Source organism: Saimiri boliviensis, chromosome 7 (genome assembly GCF_048565385.1).
Source record: "Saimiri boliviensis isolate mSaiBol1 chromosome 7, mSaiBol1.pri, whole genome shotgun sequence".
Taxonomy (NCBI): domain Eukaryota; kingdom Metazoa; phylum Chordata; class Mammalia; order Primates; family Cebidae; genus Saimiri; species Saimiri boliviensis.
In genome coordinates, this window is record NC_133455.1 from 20228141 (window position 1) to 20250911 (window position 22771).

The 22771-nt window shown below is 45.1% G+C and overlaps 1 protein-coding gene across 5 annotated transcripts in view; it reads right to left on the minus strand.

Annotated features, from left to right (window-relative positions):
- Positions 1–1467: 1467 nt before the first annotated feature.
- RPH3A (rabphilin 3A) overlaps positions 1468–22771 on the minus strand; it is a 327189-nt gene continuing 305885 nt past the window's right edge. For all 5 annotated transcript variants that reach the window (XM_074402202.1, XM_010342855.3, XM_074402201.1 and 2 more), the window contains 7 exons: positions 22072–22181; positions 16048–16174; positions 13899–13955; positions 12963–13117; positions 7585–7666; positions 4463–4559; positions 1468–3688 (listed from right to left, as the gene is read on the minus strand). In XM_074402202.1, coding sequence (XP_074258303.1) covers positions 3558–3688; positions 4463–4559; positions 7585–7666; positions 12963–13117; positions 13899–13955; positions 16048–16174; positions 22072–22181 — 759 coding nt within the window. In that variant the 3' untranslated portion in view covers positions 1468–3557. The remainder of the gene's footprint in view (positions 3689–4462; positions 4560–7584; positions 7667–12962; positions 13118–13898; positions 13956–16047; positions 16175–22071; positions 22182–22771) is intronic.

Sequence of the window (22771 nt, forward strand, 5' to 3'; positions counted from 1 at the left end):
CTTCCTTCTTTTCTTTTTAAGGCAGCATCTCACTTAGCCTAGAGTGCAGTGGCATGATCTCAGCTCACTACGACATCCACCTCCCAGGTTCAAGTGATTCTTCTACCTCAGCCTCCTGAGTAGCTGGGATTACAGGTGCACACCACCACACCTGGCTAATTTTTGTATTTTTAGTAGAGATGGGGTTTCACCATGTTGGCCAGGCTAGTCTCGAACTCCTGACCTCAGGTAATCCACCCACCTCGGCCTCCCGAAGTGCTGGGATTACAGGAGTAAGCCACTGTGCCAGGGCAGGAAATATTTTCAACTATACACCTTGTCCTTGGGGTTTAGCAGAATCTCTGGGGAGGTGTGGGGAGCATGGGTAGTTAGAAAAGAAATCTCTCAAGTGAGACTAACTTGCCAGCTTCTGCTTTTGTGGGCACAAAAAGGAAATAGTCTCAAAAGAGAATTCTCTGTGGGATAGAATTAGTATCTCCTTCTGGAAGTAACCAACCTGACTGATAAATTGCTTAAGCACTTTGGGGATGGATTACAGTGCGATTAAGAATTCTTCCAGAGGCCAGATGTGATGACTCACACCTGTGATCCCAGCACTTTGGGAGGCCAAGGCAGGGGGATCACCTGAGGTCAGAAGTTTGAGACCAGCTTGGCCAACATGGTGAAACCTTCTCTCTACTAAAAATACAAAAATTAGCCAGGTGTGGTGGTGTGCACCTGTAATCCCAGCTACTCAGGAGGCTGAGGCAGGAGAATCACTTGAACCTAGGAGGTGGAGGTTGCAGTGAGCTGAGATGGCGCCACTGTACTCCAGCCTGAGCATCAGAGGGAGACTCCATCTCAAAAAAAAAACAAAAAATCTTCTGGAAACTTACTCAGTTCACCTTCAGAACTATTGGGAATCTCCAGTGAGAGGCTCATTACAGGTTGGAAGGTGCTCGAATGCAAGGGAGACATTTGATGGCCCAGGCTCATCAATCAGTTAAGAACAGTGCACTCTAGGGGTCCAACAATCCGTCTCCTTTCCTGTATTGCCTTTGTAAAGCTTGGACATGGCATTTTCTTCTCTAGGCCTTGGCTTCCTCAGCTGCCTAAAAAGTGAGTTATTGAACTAGGTCCTGGCTCAATGTTATGTTCCTTTTTAGCTTTGACAATGTCTGATTCTGCAGTGACTTGGGACTTTTCCCAGGTCTTGTAGTAGGAGGAGGAGGATGAAGATGCTGCCTTTCTGTTTGGTGGGCACCAGCAAAATATTCTTCTAAAAGGGTTTGGAGTCAGCCAAGTTACCTTAAGCCCACCTGCCCAAGAAAAAATCCACCAGAAAGCAAACTCCTCGTGCACAGAGAACACATCTGTCTCCAGTGCCTGGAACATACTAGATGCTCATTAAATACTGTCAGAGTAGCCTATGTCCTGGTGGGGAGGAAGACTTTGCTGAAACCAGAAAGGAAAAATGCAGACCACTCATTTTCCTGGATGTTCCTACTTTATTTTTGGCTACATCATCACAAAGAAAGATGCTGGGTGGTTGTGCATGCACCAGAGGACGTGAGTGTATTCTAGGAGGGGAGGCGGTTACATTTGTTGGGGAGAGCGTGCACCCAGACGAGGGGCACTGTGAGCTTGCTGCATGCTGATTCCAGCGCCTACCCCAGCATCAGGCTTGGGCGACACAGCCAGCATGCTGTCTTCTAAAGGGAAACTGTGGGAGGGAGGTGGGCTGAGGGTAGGTGCCACCAGGGACTAATTCGGAAAGACAGCGTCAAAGGAAAGCTGGCGGCTAGGAAGCTGTTGGCCACCTTGGGGAAGACGAAGAGCTTGATGTTTAGAAAATGGTTTTTCAAGGCAAGAAATGAGTCCTCCCATGAATTGTGCAGGGAGCCCAGGGTGGAGGGCATTGAAAAGTTAAGAGATCTGATTTGGAGGAAAGTGACAGTTTGAGTATCGGTCTGATGCTTCTGTAGAGAATGTTGGGGGGTTGGGATGGCTTGGGGTGATTTTCATGAGCGAAGACTTCATCGAAATGGGGAAAATCAAACCTTTCTCACGGGGCACTGAAGATAGCCTGACCTTAATCTCAAATTTGAAATGTTTGCCCACATTGCCTTTTACCCCTTTTTAAAACAATTTTTTTTTTTTTAGTTAGTAAAAGATAGATGATGAACCCAAAGCCGCTGACCTCAGAGCCTGTCACTCTACTGTTTCATAGCTATGATATTATTTGATTCTCCCAGGAAGCTCAGTAAAGAGACTGAAGGGGACAGAGAGACAGATGAAGAGAGAGAGACTGGAGGTGGTTCTGAGTAAGAGACAGGATGCAAGAGAGTCAATGAAACGGAGTCCAAGGGCATTGGGGTGGGGAGTAGCGTGTTCATTTACCTAAGAGCAGAGAAAGGCTGGAGGCTTTGGATGAGGCTCCTTCAGACCCACATGCCCCGGTCTTCTAAACGCCTCCTGTGCCCACCTGGGGAGCCTGTGGATGAGAGAGCCCCTCTACAGGCATCTACACAGCTCGAGGGATACTGCCGTGCACCCAGGGTAGTGCCAGCCACTGGCCCGAGGCCTGGGAATGTCTGGCTCTGCCAACAGAAGTGGGTCACTTAAGAAGTGTGGGCCCAAATGGAACCTCGGGTTTGGGCCAGTTTCTCAGTTTCCTGGTCAGGCTGGTGGCAGGAGGTGAAGAGGTTAGGCTGGGTTAAGATATACTTTTTTGCTGTTGCTTCTGCGGCGTTACTGCTTGAGAGAGAGAAAGGCAAAGGGGAGCGAGGCAGGGAGAGAAAGAAGAGGGGAGAGGCTGAGAAATGGAGAATCTACTGTGACGAAAGTTAGGGCAAGAAGAGGGAGGAGGAGAAAAGGTGACAGAGGAAGGGTTTTTTGCTGTTGTTTTTGTTTTGCTAGGAAGCACGCAGGTGACGTTTGGAAAGAGGAGAGTGTCCAAGCCCCTCGGTGAATTATGTGCCCTTGTGTCCTGGTGTACTTGGAACCGGCCAGGGGCGGGGGGTGTTCCTGAACACAGTGGTCTGTTTTCCTGGCAATCAGGGTGTGTGTCTCAAGGGGCAGTGGGAGCCTGGAGCCTCTGTTTCTGCCCCAATGCTTGTCCTCACAGCATTGTCCGGGTCTGCTGACAACTGAGGGTACACAGAGACACGACACAGGGAATGAAAGGGTGTGTGTGCGTGCGCATGTTCAAGGCCAGGAGGGTCTAAAAACAGTCCTAAAACGATGAACCTTTGTAATTTACCCACACTGAGGGGTTATTAAATGAGCAACCTCTTTGTAAACATCTCCCTAGCCCCATCCCCATCCCCACTGCTCCATCCCTGGGACCAGAGAGGAGCTGTATTCAGAGCCCGCATCCCAGCATCAGGGAGGAGGGAGTCTTTGGCAGCAGTGCCCAACATGACAGGGGCTCAAAGGCAGGCTCAGGGAGAGCAGCAGGGGATGGAGGGAGGTAGGCATAGAGAAGAGAGACCAGGGTGCGGTGGGCAGCTGGGGCAGGCTTGGGGGGGGGGCTCGGGCATGGGGCGGGACATGGAGTTGGGGGCCTGGGCACTAGCCTAATCGCTTGACACATGGTTCTCATTCTGTAGCTGGTGCCAGCGCTCGATCTTCTTGTCTTTATTTTTCAGACACTCATACCAGTGTTTTAAGCGCTCTCCCTTGGCCGAGATCCCCAGCTGGCAGCCTCCTGGAGGAGAAATGGGAAGATAGAAGCAGGTGGTCAGAATAGAGGTCATTCTAGACCTAAATGTGTAGTTGGGGAAAAAACTGCCACCATGCAATGACTCCCAGCAACTTGGGATCCAGTCTCTACAGAGAGTTGTTATAACGCTGGTGGTGGTGTTTTTGTTATTACTACTGCTGGCCCTCTCTGCTTCAGGAACCTGCAATGGTTCCCTACTATTGCACCAAGTCATAACTTCACTTTCTATTTTTAAAGACTTTCTACAAATCACCACTCTACTCACTGAAACTTATCTCCCATTACTTCTAGGAACTTGCCATCTATTTCCAAACAGTTTCGTCATCCTGCTCAATCCTGTCTTTACCCCTTAGCTCAGGATCTGCCCCTTGCCTAGGATGCCCACCTCTCACTCCCACTTCATCTTTAATTGATTTTCTTCTTCATGATTTGGAGAGGGCCTAAAAAATTAAAACCTTCATCCTGGACATGCAAATAAGAAGAATTATTTTGCACCCTGCTTTCTGCAGAGAACACACATCTCTCCTTTGAGTTAATTACTCCACTAGAGGCGATTTGTTTAACAAATAATCAAGTTTTGTAAGCCCTTTCATGTAAAGACATCCCCAAATCGGACCAAGGTCAGGACCATGGGTCTCAATTTAGCATTTGAACAATGTGGTTGCCAAAAGAAAAGGAGTGACCTAAACTCTCCATGGCCCTGAATAAGGCTCTCCTGTTCTGGAGGAGGCCATTTTCTCTGGAGTTAGGAACACTCACCGATGTAATCATTGGACTTGCCGATGTCATAGTCCCAGACCGAGATGTCCAGTGATTTCTTTGCCAGGTCACTGTGTTTGATGTCATAGAAAAACTCCTGAACACAACAGAGGAAGACACATGGGTAAGAGCCCTCTGAGCCCTCAGCACTGGGAGCTAAGACGCCGAGTCCTGGGGGCCGTGGGCCAAGGAGAAGTCTTTGAGCTGGCATTCTGGGAGCAAGGAGGTCTTCCAGCTCTGATCCTCTGCCCCGGGTTCAGTGATCCCCTTCCAACAAACGTTCTGTGTAACAAAGCACTGTCGTCCTCTTTTCAGTGAATTTTGCACTTGAAATTGGGAAGGCTGGTGAGATTTTTTTCTAATAGAGCTCAAGTTTCCTTGTAGGCAAATGGCCATGAACTCAGTCCTGCCCCTCCAGTAGCTTCTGAAGGGGGCATCCCCTTTTTTATTGGTTAGGAATTAAAAGTAGTTGAACTGGCCGGGTGCGGTGGCTCACACCTGTAATCTCAGCACTTTAGGAGGCTGAGGTGGGCAGATCATTTGAGGTCAGGAGTTTGAGACCAGCCTGACCAACATGGTGAAATCCCATCTCTACTAAAAATACAAAAATTAGCCGGGCATGGTGGTGGGCACCTGTAATTGCAGCTACTGGGGAAGCGGGGGCAGGAGAATCACTTGAACCCAGGAGGCGGAGGTTACAGCAACCCAAGATCATGCCGCTGCACTCCAGCCTGGGCTACAGAGAAAGATCCTGTCTCAAAAAAAAAAAAAAAAAAATCTCCCTTGAAGCTAAATCATTACATACATTTTTAAAAAGTCACCCTTGCAGATAAATCATTATGTACCTCCATGAATATTTACTTAGAATAAATTCTGAGAAGTGAATGAGTTTGTAAAATTTTAAGATGGTGAATAGTGGCTACACTGTGATGCCATTTGTGAACCATAAGAAAGCTGGTTACACATATCCCCGCTTTGCATATGTATAAACATCTCAAACATGGATAATATATTTGCTTCATAAGAAATGAAGTAGGTGTCAACTAGACTGGGGTAGGAGGGGTCTCTGACTGGACAGCTGCTGTGCTTCTGAATTTTGAAATACGTGATAAGTGGAATTTAACTTTTAACATTGGACAGTTTTGAAAGTATTCTGACAAACCTTCCTTCAGAGGCTTGTTATCTCTCCAGTAGTGTATGCATTTTCCCACATGCTCACCAACTCTGAGGACCAACATTTAAAAATATTTTTGCATCCATTTGTTATGCGATACGGTGTCTGGTCTTGAATTATGGCTAATGAGTTTATTAGGATTTCATGTTTTGTGACTTACTCAGATTCCAGGACAGTGTAGGGCAGGACAGCTATAAATGGCTCCTTACTCAAAACCCAAGACATGAATTAGGAAATCAGGGGTTCAGCTGAAAAAGGGGCCTGGGGAGGAAGGGCTGAACTGACTGGTCAGCGATGACGCTGAGCTCTGTTTGCATGGCACGTTCTCCACGTGGGTGCATATGGGTGTATGTTTTTCATTTTTTTCTTTTTCTTTCTTTTTTTTTTTGAGACAGAGTTTCACTCTGTCACCAGGCTGGAGTGCATACAGTGACACGATCTCAGCTCACTGCAACCTCGACCTCCAGGGTTCAAGCGATTCTCTGGCCTCAGCCTCCCGAGTAGCTGGGACTATAGGTGCATGCCACCACACCTAGCTAATTTTTGTATTTTTGATAAAGACAGGGTTTCACCATGTTGTCTAGGATGGTCTCGATCTCTTGACCTCATGATCTGCTGGCCTCAACCTCCCAAAGTGCTGGGATTACAGGCGTAAGCCACCATGCCTGGCCTTCTTCTTCTTTTTTTTTTTTTTTTCTAAAGTAAGCAATACTAAACCTATTGCACCCTTCCCCACTTTGCAACATGTGATGAAAATCAATATTAGCCAGCTCTGATCCAATATGGGATCTCAGGCGCAGGGAAGAGAAAGGAGATTAAGTGGGTAGAACAGCACCCAGGGCTGCTCCAGGCAGGCAGGGAGAGTAGAACATGGACTCATTCCTGCTCTGGGCATGGACAAGACTCAGGGATGTGGCTCTGGGCTCACAGCTGGTATCTAATGGCACTTCTTTCTCTTTATTTGGGTCTAGATCAGGACCATGCAAGTGGGTTAGATTAGAACTCATTTATTCTTCCACTCTTTCCTCCATTCAACCCTTCATTAATTTCACAGATATTTCTGGACTCCTAGTGTCTGACAGACTTGTCCACAGAAAATTGAAATCCAGATGGGCAGCATGCGCTGGGGGGATGCCCTGAGTCTGAAAACATAGAGGAAGCACATCTGCAGGAGGAAATTCTTATGCTGAGTCTTGACGGATGAGTAGGAGTTTTCCGGAGAGGAGGAGAGGGAGAGGACTGTCCAGGAAAAGGTGTGGAGGTGAGTGTGACTGAGGAGGGGCTGTATGAGACAAGGCAGGGATGAAAGTGAATCTGAAAGGGCTTGATTGTCATGCTAAGAAATTCGAGAACCATTGTTGAGTTCTTGAAGCAAGAAGGTGACAAATTCAGGTTTGCATTTTACAAAGGTCATGCTTATGTGATGGAGGTGCCATGCCCAGAAAAATGAGTCAGGAGTCTACTGCAGCCATCCAGGGCTGAAATGTCAGGGTCCGAGGCAAGACCGTAGCAGTGAGAATGGAGAGGAAGGAGCACATTCAATGCGTGTCTGAAGAGTTTCAGCAGGACTTGATGCACTGATGGACATGAGGAGTGAAGGACAGGGCAGTGCCAATAGGGTGGATGGTAAAGAGCATCACTGTTCCTATTTATTCCCTCGAATTCCAGTATTAGAGGCCACTTGAGTTGGTGAAGACATTGGAGACAAGTTAGTTAAATCTCTTCCCAAACACGGCTTCCTCCCTATGACATTCCTCATCTGTGTGGGCTTTTGTCTTATGCTTGATTTCTTCCAGTGACAAGGAACTCATTCCCTCTTCTTTAGACAATTCAATCTGATCTATCACAGAAAGTTTTTTTTGACAGGACTTATAACCTTCTAGTAGGAATTTGTGCCTCTCCAACATGGCAAATATCCAGAGCATGACAAAGAATGGGGCAGCCTTACCTCATTAAATTCAGGATTCAAGGTTTTCTTTTTAATTTGAGTCTTGTGTTTGGCCTTCTTTCCCATGTCCGGTTTCAGCCAGCTGGGAGGAGACAAAAGATGCTGTTACGGATGATATCTAATGAGTAAGAACAACCTCTTGACCCCAAAGACTCCTTCTTCATCAGGACGAATTGACGAATACGTCAGAAAGGAGATCAACATTGGTGATGACCAATGTGCCCAACGTGCCCTAGAGCATCTGCTTGGTACCAGGCACTTGACTGGGCACCTTAGGTATGTATAATGCTCACATGACCCTAGGCAGTAGAACCACAACCACTCAGTTTACAGACCCAGAAACTGAGATCCAGAGAGGTTGAGTGTGCCCTAGCTCACACAGCTGGCATTGAATCCAGATGTTGCATCTGGAGTCTGTGTTCTTAGTGTGCTCACTTTCTCCCCATAAGTCAGATTGATGGCCATGGCTGGTGGTGCCTGACATTTTACCATCTATCCCACCTTAGGCTGCCCCCATTCCCTGGAGAGATGCTGGGTGTATGCACAGAAGGGGGGAATGCCAATCTGATTATTGTCACTCCACTGCTCAAAGCTATGCACTGGATTCTTTTTAAACTCAGGAGAGTTCAAAATCCTTCATGTGGCCTTAAGACCCTATGTGGTTGGGTTTCTGCTCCACCCCAGTCTAACCTTAACCCCACCCTCCTCACCCCACTCCTTATTCCTCCTTTCCACCCAAGGGCTTTCGAGCAAACTGTTTCTTCTGCCCACAGGGCTCTTTTCCAGTGAGGCCTAATGTCTGGCACGTCGTAGATACTCATTTTCTGGGTGAGGCTGGATGTAGTGGCTCCTGCCTGTAATCTTTGCACTTTGGGAGGCCAAAGCGGGAGGCTTACTTGAGCCTAGGAGTTCTAGACCAGCCTGGGCAACAGAGCGAGAGCTCATCTCTATAAAAAAAATAACAAAAATCCCAGGTACTCACGAGGATGAGGTAGAAGGGTCCCTTGAGCCCTGGAATTTGAGGCTGCAGTGAGCTATGATCACACCGCTGAACTATAGCCTGGGCAATAGAGCGAGACCCTGTCTCTCAGGAAAAAAAGAGAGAGAACAAAACCCAAACCAAACCAAACCAAGTATGTCCTGGGTGAGTAAACCCAACAGGCTAAAAACTCCTAAGGGCTGGGATGTTTGGATTCTGATTCAGGTTGTCACCAGCTGAGCAACTTTAAACCTGAGTGTAACTTTACCATGCCTCCGTTTCTTGACCTGTAAAGAAGGTGAACATTTTACTCTCACCAACAGAACTGGTTTTGAGGATGATTTTTAAGAAGATACAAAAATGAGGAATTAAAAGTTACCAAAGAGCTAAGCAAAAATAATGGGTAGTGCTGACTTTTAAAAAAATCTTTATTTGGCCAGGCACGGTGGCTCACACCTGTAATCCCAGCACTTTGGGAGGCTGAGGTGGGTGGATCATGAGGTCAGGAATTCAAGACCAGCCTGGCTGTAGGGCTGATGGCCCCATAGGGTTGTGGGGTGTTCCTTATGCTGTGCTGAGGCACAGGATTTGAGAAATAAAGAGACAGGGCCGGGCGCGGTGGCTCAAGCTTGTAATCCCAGCACTTTGGGAGGCCGAGGCGGGTGGATCACGAGGTCGAGAGATCGAGACTTTCCTGGTCAACATGGTGAAACCCCGTCTCTACTAAAAATACAAAAAATTAGCTGGGCATGGTGGCACGTGCCTGTAATCCCAGCTACTCAGGAGGCTGAGGCAGGAGAATTGCCTGAACCCCGGAGGCGGAGGTTGCGGTGAGCCGAGATCGCGCCATTGCACTCCAGCCTGGGTAACAAGAGTGAAACTCCGTCTCAAAAAAAAAAAAAAAAAAAAAGAGACAGGACACAGAGTACAAGGAAAATGCAGCTGGGCTTAGGGGGCCACACCACCTATGAGTGGAGTTAGGCGAGGCTTTGAATGTTCAGAAGCGTATTTATTGTGTATAGGTTAGGGCACAGGGCAGTGAGTGAAATTATCTTTAAGGATAGTGATAGGGTCGTGAGCAATAAAGCAAGGAGTCTACCTTCATTAGGTCACTTAGGCTAGGAGGTGGACAGTGCGCAGCAAGGGGCCCATTCCCATTAAGGCAAGGGCCGTGTGCAGTAAGGGGTCTACCCCCATTAGGTCACCGAGGCTTGAAGGTGGGTCATGCGCAGTGAAGAGGGTGCAGTGTGCAATACATCTATTTATGGGCAAACTACTTCTAAGATTTGTGGGGGGATGTTTTAAGTTACACAGCAGTGACAGAGCTGTCAGGGTTACCGCCACCTGCTGGCAGCTTCCGATGGCTTCTATGGGAAGATGCTTTTCGAGCAGCACAGTAACAAGAGCTGATAAAGTTCACAGTCACCAAGGTGGGTTGTCGGTCTGAGGGCAGCCTTCCACAAGAACTGGAGCAAGGTCCTACAAATCCTTTATCAGGAGGAGTGGCTCTTGCCCCAAGCCTGCCATACAGCGGGTATCTTTAAGATACTGAACGCTGCCGCCTGGGCCATGGATTCTTGTCCTGGTGTAACTGCTTTCCCTTAAACCATGCTCTGCACTGTGTCTGCTCTAGGCATTCCTCCAAATATAAGTTGCTTATTCCTTAATTCATGCTCTGTACTGTGTCCACTCTAGGCATTCCTCCGGTTATGAACTAAGATGTAATTATATATATATATATATGTGTGTGTGTGTGTGTGTGTGTGTGTAAGGAAATATTTCTTAGGCACTCATACTATTAACTATTATATAATTATATAGAGAGGATTATATAAAGGGATTCTTCAAGCCCTAATTCTATAAACTAATATATAATTATATAAAGGATTATCTAAAAGGAAATAGCTGAATAGTAACACTATAAACTGAGATATTTTTAAAGTCCTAACTGTGCCAGGGTTCTGCTTAAGTCTCCTTCCTCAGTGCCTACATGGGGGGTTACACACACCTGGCCAAGGTGGTGAATCCCGTCTCTACTAAAAAAAGAAAAAATACAAAAATTAGCCAGGCGCGGAGGTGGGTGCTTGTAATCCCAGCTACTTGGGATTCTGAGACAGGAGAATCACCTGAACCCTGGAGGCAGAGGTTTCAGCGAGCCGAGATTGTGCCACTGCACTCTAGCCTGAGTAACAGAGCAAGGCTCTGTCTAAATAAATAAATAAATAAAATTTATTGGATCAGAAACTGCTTAGTGGTCTCCCATTTCTTCTCCCATAACTGCAGCCAGCAGGACAGCTGCTTCACTGGTGACTACGGCAACTCTACTTCTTCTGGAAGGACTGGGTGTGTTGGGGAGGGGGTGGTAGAGAGAATTATTTAAGAAAACCAATCCGCACATTGCTGACTGCTAATAGAGTGCTGGACAGCACCCCTTGAGCTCATTTCCTCTCTTGGGTCATACAAGGAAATAAAACCAAATTACCCTTAGAAACCAAACTTGTCTCTGACATGTGTGGTTTTTGTTAACTAAATCTTCATTCAAAGGAAACCTGACAGCCCACATGAATCTGTTCTTTGGCTGTGGACTCAAGGGAAGTATTGTTTTCTGTTATCAGAGGCAGTGGGGGTGGGGGGAACGTCTCCCAGCTGGAGAGAATATTAGTAAATACTCTTTGCCATGAGTAAGAACAGTGATGGTTGTTATTTATAACCATAATGACATGTATTTATTGAGCATTTACTATGTACCGGACCCCTTGGAAATGTACCTCTCACCGTGCATTCTCCAATTCAGGGGGTGAAACTGATGGATAAGCTACTGGACTCTGCATTCATGATGTTCTTGCTGAAGCCATGCTTCCCACAAGCTGTTCTTAGCCAATAACTAACCCTGACAGGAACATTAGGCAGCCCCATTTCTGGGAAAGGCAGGACTCCTTTGATGGGTGTTTGTGTAGATTCTTTCTACTCAAATGTCCTTCCTTCTCTGCTCCAGCAGGATCACACCTTAGCAAGGTTTGCTGTCTCTGTGGGTCCCCTCTGGATTCTTCCTAACCTCCTCTACAGGCTTTTTCTCCAGTAAATCTCTCACACCTCATATCTTCTCTTGGTGTTCCCTTCTTGGAGCACCTGAACTCATACACAGTATTACTCTTTCCATTTTGCAGATGAGGACATCGAAAACTAGAGATGTTAAGCCATAAGCCCCTGGTCACATAGCTAGAGCATACTGGAGACTCCATGCTCCAGGGAGATCCATATACACAGAAACATACATGTCGCTGCCCCAAGGTCAGCAGAATTCTACTGAGGTGCTAAACATTTTTGTACCAGGCTCAATTCTGGTTGTTTTCTATGCGCCATCTCATCTGAGCCCTAAGCCTGCTCTTGGAGATAAGTGGAGTTCTTGTTTCCATTTTACCAATGAAGAAACGGAGTGAGAAGCTAAATAGCTTGCTTACAGTCCACAGCTAGCAGCTGGCAGAGATGGGAGTTGGGCCTGGTGTCTGACACAGTGGTGGCCATGAAACTGCACCTGGAAGACCTCCAACTACAGGAAGCATAACTGACCAAGGCCCCAGATGCAGTGCTTGGAAGTCCATGACGTATCTGTGCCAAGGCCATGCTCCCAGCCAATGACTGGGTCTTGCAGGGATGCTAAGGTAGGCCCACTCCTACAAGACACAGGACACATCTGATGGCCAATTTTGGCTTGAGGACCCCCTGGAGGGCTTACTGAACTTGTATCTAGAATGCTTCCCTCCAGCTTCCCTATCTATTCCCCTCCTTCAGGTCAGACTTGCATTGTAGTCTAACATCTCTCCCTTTCTCCTCTGACTCCCTCTAGACTTCCTGAAATGAGTGTTTCCCCTGATAAACCCTTTGTCTACTTAATCCTATTTCGGCATCTTCTTCTCAGAGGATCTGGACTAACACAGATAACAAAGTGTCTTTTATTCCCCATGATTGAGATTACTGGAATAGTCCTCAAATCTAAGGCACTTTTTTCTGAACATTTCCAGAATGATCTGGAAAATGCCAGATGGCCTCTTTGGTGGTGGAGGCCTGAGCAGTCTGAGGGGTGTGCGGCCACTCCTGGGAGTTATGAATGGGGCCACTACAACTAATCAGCATAGTTGTAGAGCCATCACCAGCCCCTGGAGAGGACAGAGTCACAAAGTTTTGCATGTGAGCAAGTGGCACATCAGTCCAACTGCCTGAGACTCCAGACCCACATTCTTGCCAGTTCTAGGCATTTGTTTCACTGTGACCTTGAGTAGGTTCCTTGCCCTCTCTGGGTCTCAGTGTACAATGATCTTGGGGAAACTCTCTGGCTCTCCTTTTCCAAGGATCCAGGACTCCTCTTGGGCCCACCCATGGCCCCAAGGCATTGACTTACAGCTTGACGAATGGGTCTGAGTAGCCATTGGCATCCATGGCAGCCAGGTGCACACAGCGTATGATGCCCACAATGAGGCCTCCCTGCTGTGTGCTGTACATGAGGGAGACCAGGATCTTGCCACGCTCTTCAGTGTCACCAATACGCTCCACCTGCTGCATTAGGGGAAAAGGCAGTGTGGGCCTCAGAGGGGAGGGGGCTGGGCAATGTGGATGGTGAGCCTTAGGGAAAAGCCTATGAAGGGCAGATGGAGCTCGGCCAGCTCTAGGGAGTCAGCACCAAGGACAGCAGACGGCCTTGCCTCCAAGGAGGAGCCAGTGGTGAAAGTCAGGGGACCAGTCTCAGGCACGTGGGGACCAATGGCTTTACTTTGACTTAGACATGGATGAACAATGACTGTGAGCACAGATTAAACTTGCTCCTGGTCACTGATTGGCTTTGACTCTGACCCAGGACTGAGCCTTGACCCTAGCCCCAGCCAGATTCCTGCTTCTGATCTCAGACTCCCTTAATGCAACCAGTCTTCTCAAAGGATAGTCCCTGGGGTCATATGAGGGACCCAGGCAGAGAGCATGAAGGCTTAGTTCAGTTTCTGCCAGGCACACACCTCAAAGAATGCATCCACCCCAAGAAAGGAGTGTGCCATTGCTCTAGTCACTAGAATTGTCAGCAGAGCTTCTGACCCCAACGCCAAAAACCTGGTGGGCGTTCTGGGTATGAGAGGAAGGGGCTGCCTGCTCCTCAGAGGCTTCAGGTGGAGAGGACATCCCTTGTCTCATGCTCAAACAACTTGGGCAAAGGGTCACTCTCAAAGCAAATCAACAGCGGGGTGGTTGCAAGAGAATGGGTGAGGAAGGGGCCAGGGAGGGAGAGAAGAGGGAGATGCTATCCTAGCACAGACCCCGACTGTGGTTTCAATTTCTGCTCAGTGCTTACCTCTTCCTCATAAAGGGCCATGCCTCGGGCTGACCCAGTGGTCCCGGCGCGTTTCGTCTTAAAAAAAGGAAACAAATAAAAGATAACATTGTCTATGGAGCTCATCTTCCTACACAAGAAGGACCAGAAACCTCTGACACTTCCATGAGCATCCGGAGCCATGAGGGTGGGTTCTTAAGCTACTGTGGCCCTCCTACTCTCCCTTTTAGCTAAAATTTATGAAACATAGCCATATGGCAAAGTATGTGAATGCATAACAACTTGTGATATAAATTCTGTTACAATTCCAATTTTACAAATGAGGATGCTGAGGGTCTGAGTGGCTAAGCCCCTTACCCAAAGTCACACAGCCAATAAGTGTCAGAGCACTCCACACACAAACAGACAAGATTTCATTTTCTCTGGTTGAAATGACTCAGGGATCTTGGGGTCTGACTCATGAGGCACGTTTTCCCTTCACGGCCCCTGGAGCCCTTTTGCTGAATTCTAAGTCTCTGGGAAACAGACTTGGAAAACCATTGGTTAAATCCAACCTCCCCACTCTGGAGAGGAGAAAACCTGAGGTCCAGAGGGGAGGGGTCCCTGTCCTCAGTGGGATATAATGGGGGAAGTTGGTGGTGCAAGGGTTAAGGTTTAATGACAAAGAGCAAAGGAAGATGATCAGTAGCATTCTGTGGCCGCTGCAGCCCTCTGGCTGTCCTGCGCCTCCATGTCTCTGGAGCTGGCTGTGTCCACCACAGCAAGATAGGCAGGCCCAAAGGCTGATGGCCTAGCTAAGGGCCTGGTCATTGTCCTGGCCATCTGAACTCATGGAGTTGGGGAAGGAAGAGAAGCCTGAAGAACTAGCTGTTATCAGGCAAAAGTCCAGAAGAAATGCCTCACTCCTAGGGCTGTCTTTAAGGATTTATTCTGAGCCTGGAATTTAGTGGAAATTCTTCCTTGCAATTTTCCTTGTTGGGCCTTTTTCCTTTGCCTGTGCTATAAAACCATGGCATGGCATGCAGATATTCCATCCTTGGGCTGGCCATCTGGTTGGAGGATGCTGCAGGATTTCCTCTCCTGTACCCCATAGCTTCTCTGTGGAGAAGCTGGATGCCCAGAGAGACCAGGGGTGCTGGTGTTGTAGGAGAGCTGGGCTCTGACTAGTGCCAAGACCTTGGAGACATGCTACCCTCTCTGGGCCCAAGTTGGCTGACAGGTAAGGCAAGGCAGCCTGAATTATCTCGAAAAACATAGATTGCTGAGACCTTCCCTACATCACTAAAACAGAGTCCCCAGAGGAGACCCCCACAAATCTCAGTTTGTAAAGCTCTGGTTTTAAATTCTGAGGTGCAGCCCAATTGCAGAAACTCATTTGCATCCTTGTTATTTTCTCAAAGAGCAATAATCACGATCTGGCAACAACCATGACAGTTCTAATACTTCATATGTATTATCACATTCCATCCTTCAAAGATCCTGTGAGGTTAGCACTACAGTATCCCGTTTTACAATAAGACATCTGAGATCCAGAGAAATTCAATAATTTGCCTCAGGTTATACCCTGAGTGGCAAAGCCAGGGTTCACACCCTCAGAGTCCGGCTGCACAGCCCACACTCTTAAACTCTAGGCTACACTGCCTCCTGTTGACCTACACGGTGCTTTCTGACTTCCTGACTGACAGGTGAGTAAGGCAGTATTATTTCCTACACTAATACTGTTCATTTATGAGTGCTTACTATGCACTAAGTTCTATTCCCATTATATTATTTTTTAAAATGCAACCCTCCCAAGAGGCAGGTGCTGTTGGAACACCCACATTACAGACAAGAACACCGAGGCATGGAGTAGTTCAGTCCCTTGTCCAAGGCCATGGAGTAGCAAGTAGCAGGGCTGGCTCTGAACCCAGGAAGCCCATGCTGTCCTTCCAGTTTGGCCAAGGAGAACTCATGTTTGAAGTGATACTGACACAGGGTTTGTGAAAGGCAGAGAGTGGATGCAGCCTGAGGTTCTGAGCTAGAATCCTGACTCTCCTCTGCAGACCTGCTGCAGTGCCTCTGCTACCCAACTGGGGGAAATTGGATCTATTTCCCCCAATTCAGACCTAGAGGAAGGCAGCTCCCCCAACCTCCCCTCCTCCCATCAGATCCTCAGGGGAAAATCACTCACAGGAATCACTCGCTCCAGGCAGATGTTGAAATTCTTCCTCTGGTTGGGCTTCAGTTTCTTGAGGGAGAATCTGGTCTCCCCAATAAATTCATTGTGGCCAAATTTGTCCTCATCACAAACAGAGATCCTACCACCAACACAAGGGGGGTGGAGAGAGAAACAGGATCAAACATTGAGCCCCTGCTGTGTGCCAGGAGCTGTAGCTGATGCTGGTAAGGAATGTGTAACGTACATGGAAATAATATAATTTCCTATTTATTTATCACTGGGCCAAGTACCTTTAATTTCTTCTTTATTGCAGTGTAACTAACTTGCAGTAAAGCACATAAATTTAGTTTACAGCTTGATGAATTTTTACATATGTACATATCCAAGTAATTCCCACCCAGGTCAAGATATAAAATGTTCTAGAGCCTGGAAGATCCTCAAGATCCTTTCTAGTCACTGCCTGTCTCAAAGATTGCCACTCTCTTGCCTCTGGCCACACGAAGCCATTTGTCTGGTTTTTGACCTTCATATAAATGGAATCATATAGTATACACTCGCTTATGCTAGCTTCTTTTGCTCAAGATTATGTCTGTGAGATGAATCCATGCACAGTATAACTTACCCTTTCTATGGCTGCATAGTATTCCATTATAAATATACCATAATAATTCTGAGGTTGACACAGGTTGTTTCTAGTTTTGAGTTATGAATAATGCTGCTATGGAACATTTATGTTCATGTCTTTTGGTATATACATGTGCATATTTTGATTGAGTATTTTCCCAAGAGTAGGGTTGCTGGCCATGAACTCGGCATAAACTTAGCTTCAATAGAAACTTTAAAACATTTTTCGAAGGAGTTTCCACCAATGATGCCCCTACCAGCAGTTTATAAAGGTCTGGTCACTCTCCATTGTCTCTGACTTCAATTATGTCAGTCTTTAATTTTAGCCTTTCTGGATGGGTCACAGTATGTCTCTGTAATTTTAATTTACATTTCCCTGATAACTGAAAAAGTTGAGCCCCTTTTCATATACTTTATGGCCAATTGAGCATCCTCTTTTGCAAAGTCAGGCTAGAAACTTTTCTCATTTAATTTTTCCTCCTCCAAAACCTCTGCATTTACCATTTGGAGAAGAGACTGGGCCCCAAAAAGATTAAATCATTTTTCCCTAATAAGAGGCAGAACAAGGGTTTGAATCCAGGTCTCCCTGAATCCTACAGTAATATATTGTCTTTTGTTATCTACCCTACATAGTATTGAGTAAAAAAAGGGCAGGTTATAAGAAATCTTCCTTAGGACAAGTCTCCAACCCCCGGGCCACAGACCAGTTCCAGTCTGTGACCTGTTAGGAACCCAGCTGCACAGCAGGAGGTGAGCAGCAGGTGAGCAAGCATTACTGCTTGAGCTCCGCCACCTGTCAGATCAGCAGCAGCATTAGATTCTTAGAGGATCATGAACCCTCTTGTGAACTCCACATGTGAGGGATCTAGTTTACACACTCATGAGAATCTAATACCTCATGATCTGAGGTGGAACAGTTTCATCCTATAACCATCCTTCTCCCTACCCCAGTCCATGGAAAAACTGTCTTCCACAAAACTGGTCCCTGGTGCCAAAAAGATTGGGAACCGATGCCTAAGGAGGCCAAAAGGACCAGTCATGGCACGAAAATTTATCCTGACATATGCTAAGAGAGGAAAGGACTTATTTTTTAATTTTTATTTTTTTAGTTGGATTACATTATTTTTATTGTACTTTAAGTGCTGGGATACATGTGCAGGTCTTGCTGGATTGTTGCATAGGTACACACATGCCATGGTGGGTTGCTGTCTCCACCCTCCCATCACCTACGTCAAGCATTTCTCCCAGTGTTATCCCTCCCCAGCCTCCCCTCCCCCTGCTGTCCCTCCCTTAGCCCCCCACCCACCAACATACCCAGTGTGTGCCTATGTGTTCTCATTGTTCAGCACCCACCTATGAGTGAGAACATGTGGTGTTTGGTTTTCTGTTCTTGTGTCAGTTTGCTGAAAATGATGGTTACCAGATTCATCCATGTCCCTACAAAGGACATGAACTCATCATTTTTTATGGCTGCATAGTATTCCATGGTGCATATGTGCCACATTTTCTTTGTCCAGTCTATCATCGATGGGCATTTGGTTTGGTTCCAGGTCTTTGCTATTGTAAGCAGTGCTGCAGTGAACATATGTGTGCATGTGTTTTTCTAATAGAGTGATTTATAATCCTTTTGGTATATACCTAGTAATGGGATTGCTGGATCAAATGGAATTTCTATTTCTCAGTCCTTGAGGAATAGCCACACTGTCTTCCACAATGGTTGAACTAATTTACATTCCCACCAATAGCATAAATGTGTTCCTATTTCTCCACATCCTCTCCAGCATCTGTTGTCTCCAGGTTTTTTATTTATTTATTTATTTTATTTTTATTTTTATTTTTTTTTGAGAAAGAAAAAAATAATAAGAAGAAAAATAATAAAGAAGAGGAAGAAAGAGAAAGAGGAAGAGGGAGAGAGAATGGGGGTATTGCTTTATTGCCCGGGCCAGAATGCAGTCTAAATATGGGTATGCCTATAATTGTGCTTAATAATGGAGACATGAAAGAAAATGAGGGAAGAGAATAACAAACAAGGAGCCAACCAATATTTCATTTAAACTTCTAAGTTGATATGATGTGGTACTGATAAGAGTGTATATTTTGTGTATTTAAAGTGGAGAGTTCTATAAATGTTAATTACGTTTACTTGTTCCAGATCTGAGTTGAAGTCCTGGATATCGTCAGATTTTTTAACGATAGCCATTCTAACTGGTCTGAGATGATATCTCCATGTGGTTTTGATTTGCTTTTCTCTAATGACCAGTGATGATGAGCATTTTTTCATGTGTTTGTTGGTCTCCCATATGTCTCCTTTTGAACAGTGTCTGTTCATATTCTTCACCCACTTTTGAATGGGTTTTTTTGTTTTTTTCTTGTAAATCTACTTTAGTTCTTTGCATATTCTGGATATTAGCCCTTTGTCAGATGGGTAGATTGCAAAAATTTTTCCCCATTCTGTTGGTTGCCAGTTCACTCTAATGATTGTTTATTTTGCTGTACAGAAACTCTTAAGTTTAATTATATCCCATTTGTCTATTTTGGCTTTTGTTGCCAATGCTTTTGGTATTTTAATCTTGCAGTCCTTGCCTATGCCTATGTCCTGAATGGTTTTGCCTAGATTTTCTTTTAGGGTTTTTATGGTGTTAGGTCTTATGTTTAACTCTTTAACCCATCTGGAGTTAATTTTAGTGTAAGGTGTAAGGAATGGGTCCAGTTTCTACTTTCTGAACATGGCTAGCCAGTTTTTCCAACACCATTTATTAAACGGGGAATCGGAAAGGACTTGTGGTCCTCCCATGGCATGGAAGGCATTCTTGGGGGGCAGGAAGGGACTGTAAAGGTACTGCACTCCTTGGCCATCAACATTAGTTGAACAAATGTTCAAAGTCCTGGAGGGCCCAGACACCCTCATAGCTGAGTCCTGCACTACACAAAACAGGAGAAAGAAGTTGTCTTGACTGAGCTGCTTGGGGTGTAAACAATATCATCCTTCTGCAGGGCAACACATCTCCAAAGACCTAAAAGAATTTTACAGGGTCACTGTTTTTGACCCTGTAACACCACTTACAGGAATTTACCTCAAAGATATTATAAGGCAAGGTCAAAAATATTTAACTACAATGGGTCAAAAAAATAGAATAAATGAGATCTAGTATTTGATAGCACGACAGGGTGACTGTAGTCAATAGTAATTTAGTCATACATTTAAAAATATTGAAGAGTATAATTTGATTGTTTATAACACAAGGGATAAATGTTTGAGGTGATAAAACCCCATTTATCCTGATGCGATTGTTACACACTGTATGCCTGTGTCAAATTATTAGATACCTCGTGAATATCAATACAAAAAATTAAAAGTATATTTCACAGCAAAGATGTTTGTCACAGTATTGTTTATAACTATGAAAAAATCAAAAATAACAAATACTCTACAATGGAGGAACTGCTCAAGAAAATTACGAAATAACCATAAAATGTAATCATATACACTAAAGACAATGTTGTACTTAGTCATCAGGGAAATGTGAAACCACAACACAACACCAGTGCACACCTACCAGAATGACCAAAATGAAAAAGTGTTGATAAGGCTGTGAAGCAACTGGAACTCCCATACATGGCTGATGGGAGTGCACACTGGCACAGCCAATCTGGAAAACTGGCAGTTTCTACTAAAGCTGGACATACCCATATCTTATGGCTCAATCATTACACTTCTAGGTATATATGCAACAGAAATGAGTGTACCTGTGCACACAGAAACAGCTACTAGAATATTCCTAGCAGCATTATCTGTAATAGCCCCAAACTAGACACCACCCAAATACATCAGCAGTAAACTGAGTAAACAAAATTGTGTTATATTCATGCAATAAAATACTAAACAGCGATGAGAATGACCTACAACTACACACAATTTGGATAAATACACACACAGAATGTCAAATGAAAGAATGTAGATACAAAAGAGCCACGCAATACAATTTCATTTACGTAAAGTATAAAAACAGACAAAATTAATTTGTCCTGTTAGATGTTAGGATATTGAATACCCCAGGGAGGTTCTCACAGGAAGGGGCCACAGTGGGGGCTTCTGCAGTCTGGGAATGTTCCCTTCCTTAAGCCCAGTGTGTTCACTGTTGTGAAAATTCATCAATCTGTACACTTATTATATGTGCATTTTCTAAATGAATGTTAAGCCGCAATAAAAATATTTACTTAGAATAATGTTGCAGCCAATTTGGAAAGCAGTTTGCATGTCTTGTAAAAATTGTTTTGAAAACATCACATATCCCATGATCCAGTAATAATTCTCTTTGGTCTCTATACTAAGGAAACACTCATATGTACACAAGCAAGAATGAAGTATGCTCATTGCAACTTTGTAATAGAGAAAAGCTGGAAACAATTTAAATGTCCAACCATAGGGAATTGGCTAAATCAACTGGTAAACATTTACAGAAAATTTTAAAACATGCCAAATAATCCTGTACATTGTTTATAGACACATAATTATGAAGTATAAGACATACTTGAGAATGAAACCCAAAGAATTCAGGATGGTGTTTAGCTCTTGGGAGAGAAGGAAGGGAACAGGACAGGGTGGGAGAGTAGAATGTACAAAAGGAGCTTCAACTTGCCCCGGGAGTGCTTTCTTTAAAAAACAGCTGAGGCAAACCAGCAAAATAGCAAGATTTTTTAACAGATCAAGTATTGGGTGGGTTCGTGGACGTTTGTTTTAGTATATTCTACACTTTTCTATTCATTTATAATATTTAAGAATAATATTTTTATAAATCTGTGATAAATCCATTCTGTGGAATACTCTGAGTCAGTTGAAAATTAGGTAGATTTAAATGTCTTTTCATGGCTATAACACCAAGATATATTGTTAAGAAAAAAAGGCAAGTTCTACATATACATATATATACATATATGCCTTTTATGTACATATATACATATATATATATATATAGCCATTACTTTTAATGGCAAAAACTACAATTACTTTCCACACCAGCCTAATAATTCAATATTGTAGAAGAATATGAAATGGCATTAATGTATTAAGAGATACAGACATATTAATGGGATGATCCATTGTAATCAACATTTTTATAAGCACTCAATTTTATTAGGAAAAAACTTTCACACGCGTGCACACACACACACACACACACACTGAACATCCAGACACCAAGACGTTAACAGTAAACAGTTTCAACTTACCTTGTATTTTCCAAAATTTCTACCAAAAATATCTTTTTTTGGTAAAAGTAAACAAGCAAGAAAAAAATAAACTATGCAGAGATCTTTTTAGAGTGAAGCCCTGGGGGCCTCACCCCAAGTCCCAGCTCCACCCAGCCTGAGTCTCCCCTTCACCTCCCTCTCTGCCCTGTGCCCGGCAGGTACCTGAGGGTCTTCCTCTGCATGTCCTCGTCAGTGATGCCGTGATAGACGAGAGTCTCATTCCAGACAGGGTTCCGAGTATTCCGCAGAGTTTTTGTACGAAGCTTGTTGGACTAGAGCCCCAGAGAGACGAACAGGGACACCTTCCTCAGTGGGGAGCCAGTCCTGGAACCCCATCATTTGGGCTGATGTGGAATGGGCGGGTGGCTTTCCCCGTAGGAGTGTCCAGGGGCTTACTTATTCCCAAAGGCATGTTCTCAGGGAGTGGGGGATGTCCTCTAAGATCATGGCCACAGATAAATGGATATGACACTGGGTCCCCTCTCCCTCCAAGCACTGACCCTCCTTCTTGAACTTCCCCTTAAGATAGCAGAGACACCTTCCTTTGAGAAATCATGTATAGGTCAGGGAGACAGAAGTGAGAGTTACCCATTCCCTTTTAGGCAGGGGATATTGGGATGGTTCCCTCTGTTCCCCCCAAATAGTATCAGGACCAACAATTTTCATTTTACTCTAAGAGAAAGAAGGCTAGAAATGCAACCATGCCCAGAAAATATGGCCTGGTGACAAATCTAATTCATGCTAACATGCGGATGATTCATGTTAGATTCTTTGGCAAAGCAATTTTGGCTATTAGGAGTGGGCAAAGCAGAGCATCTAGAGGGGAAGCAAACATCACTGGGGAGTTAGGAGGAGCGGGGGC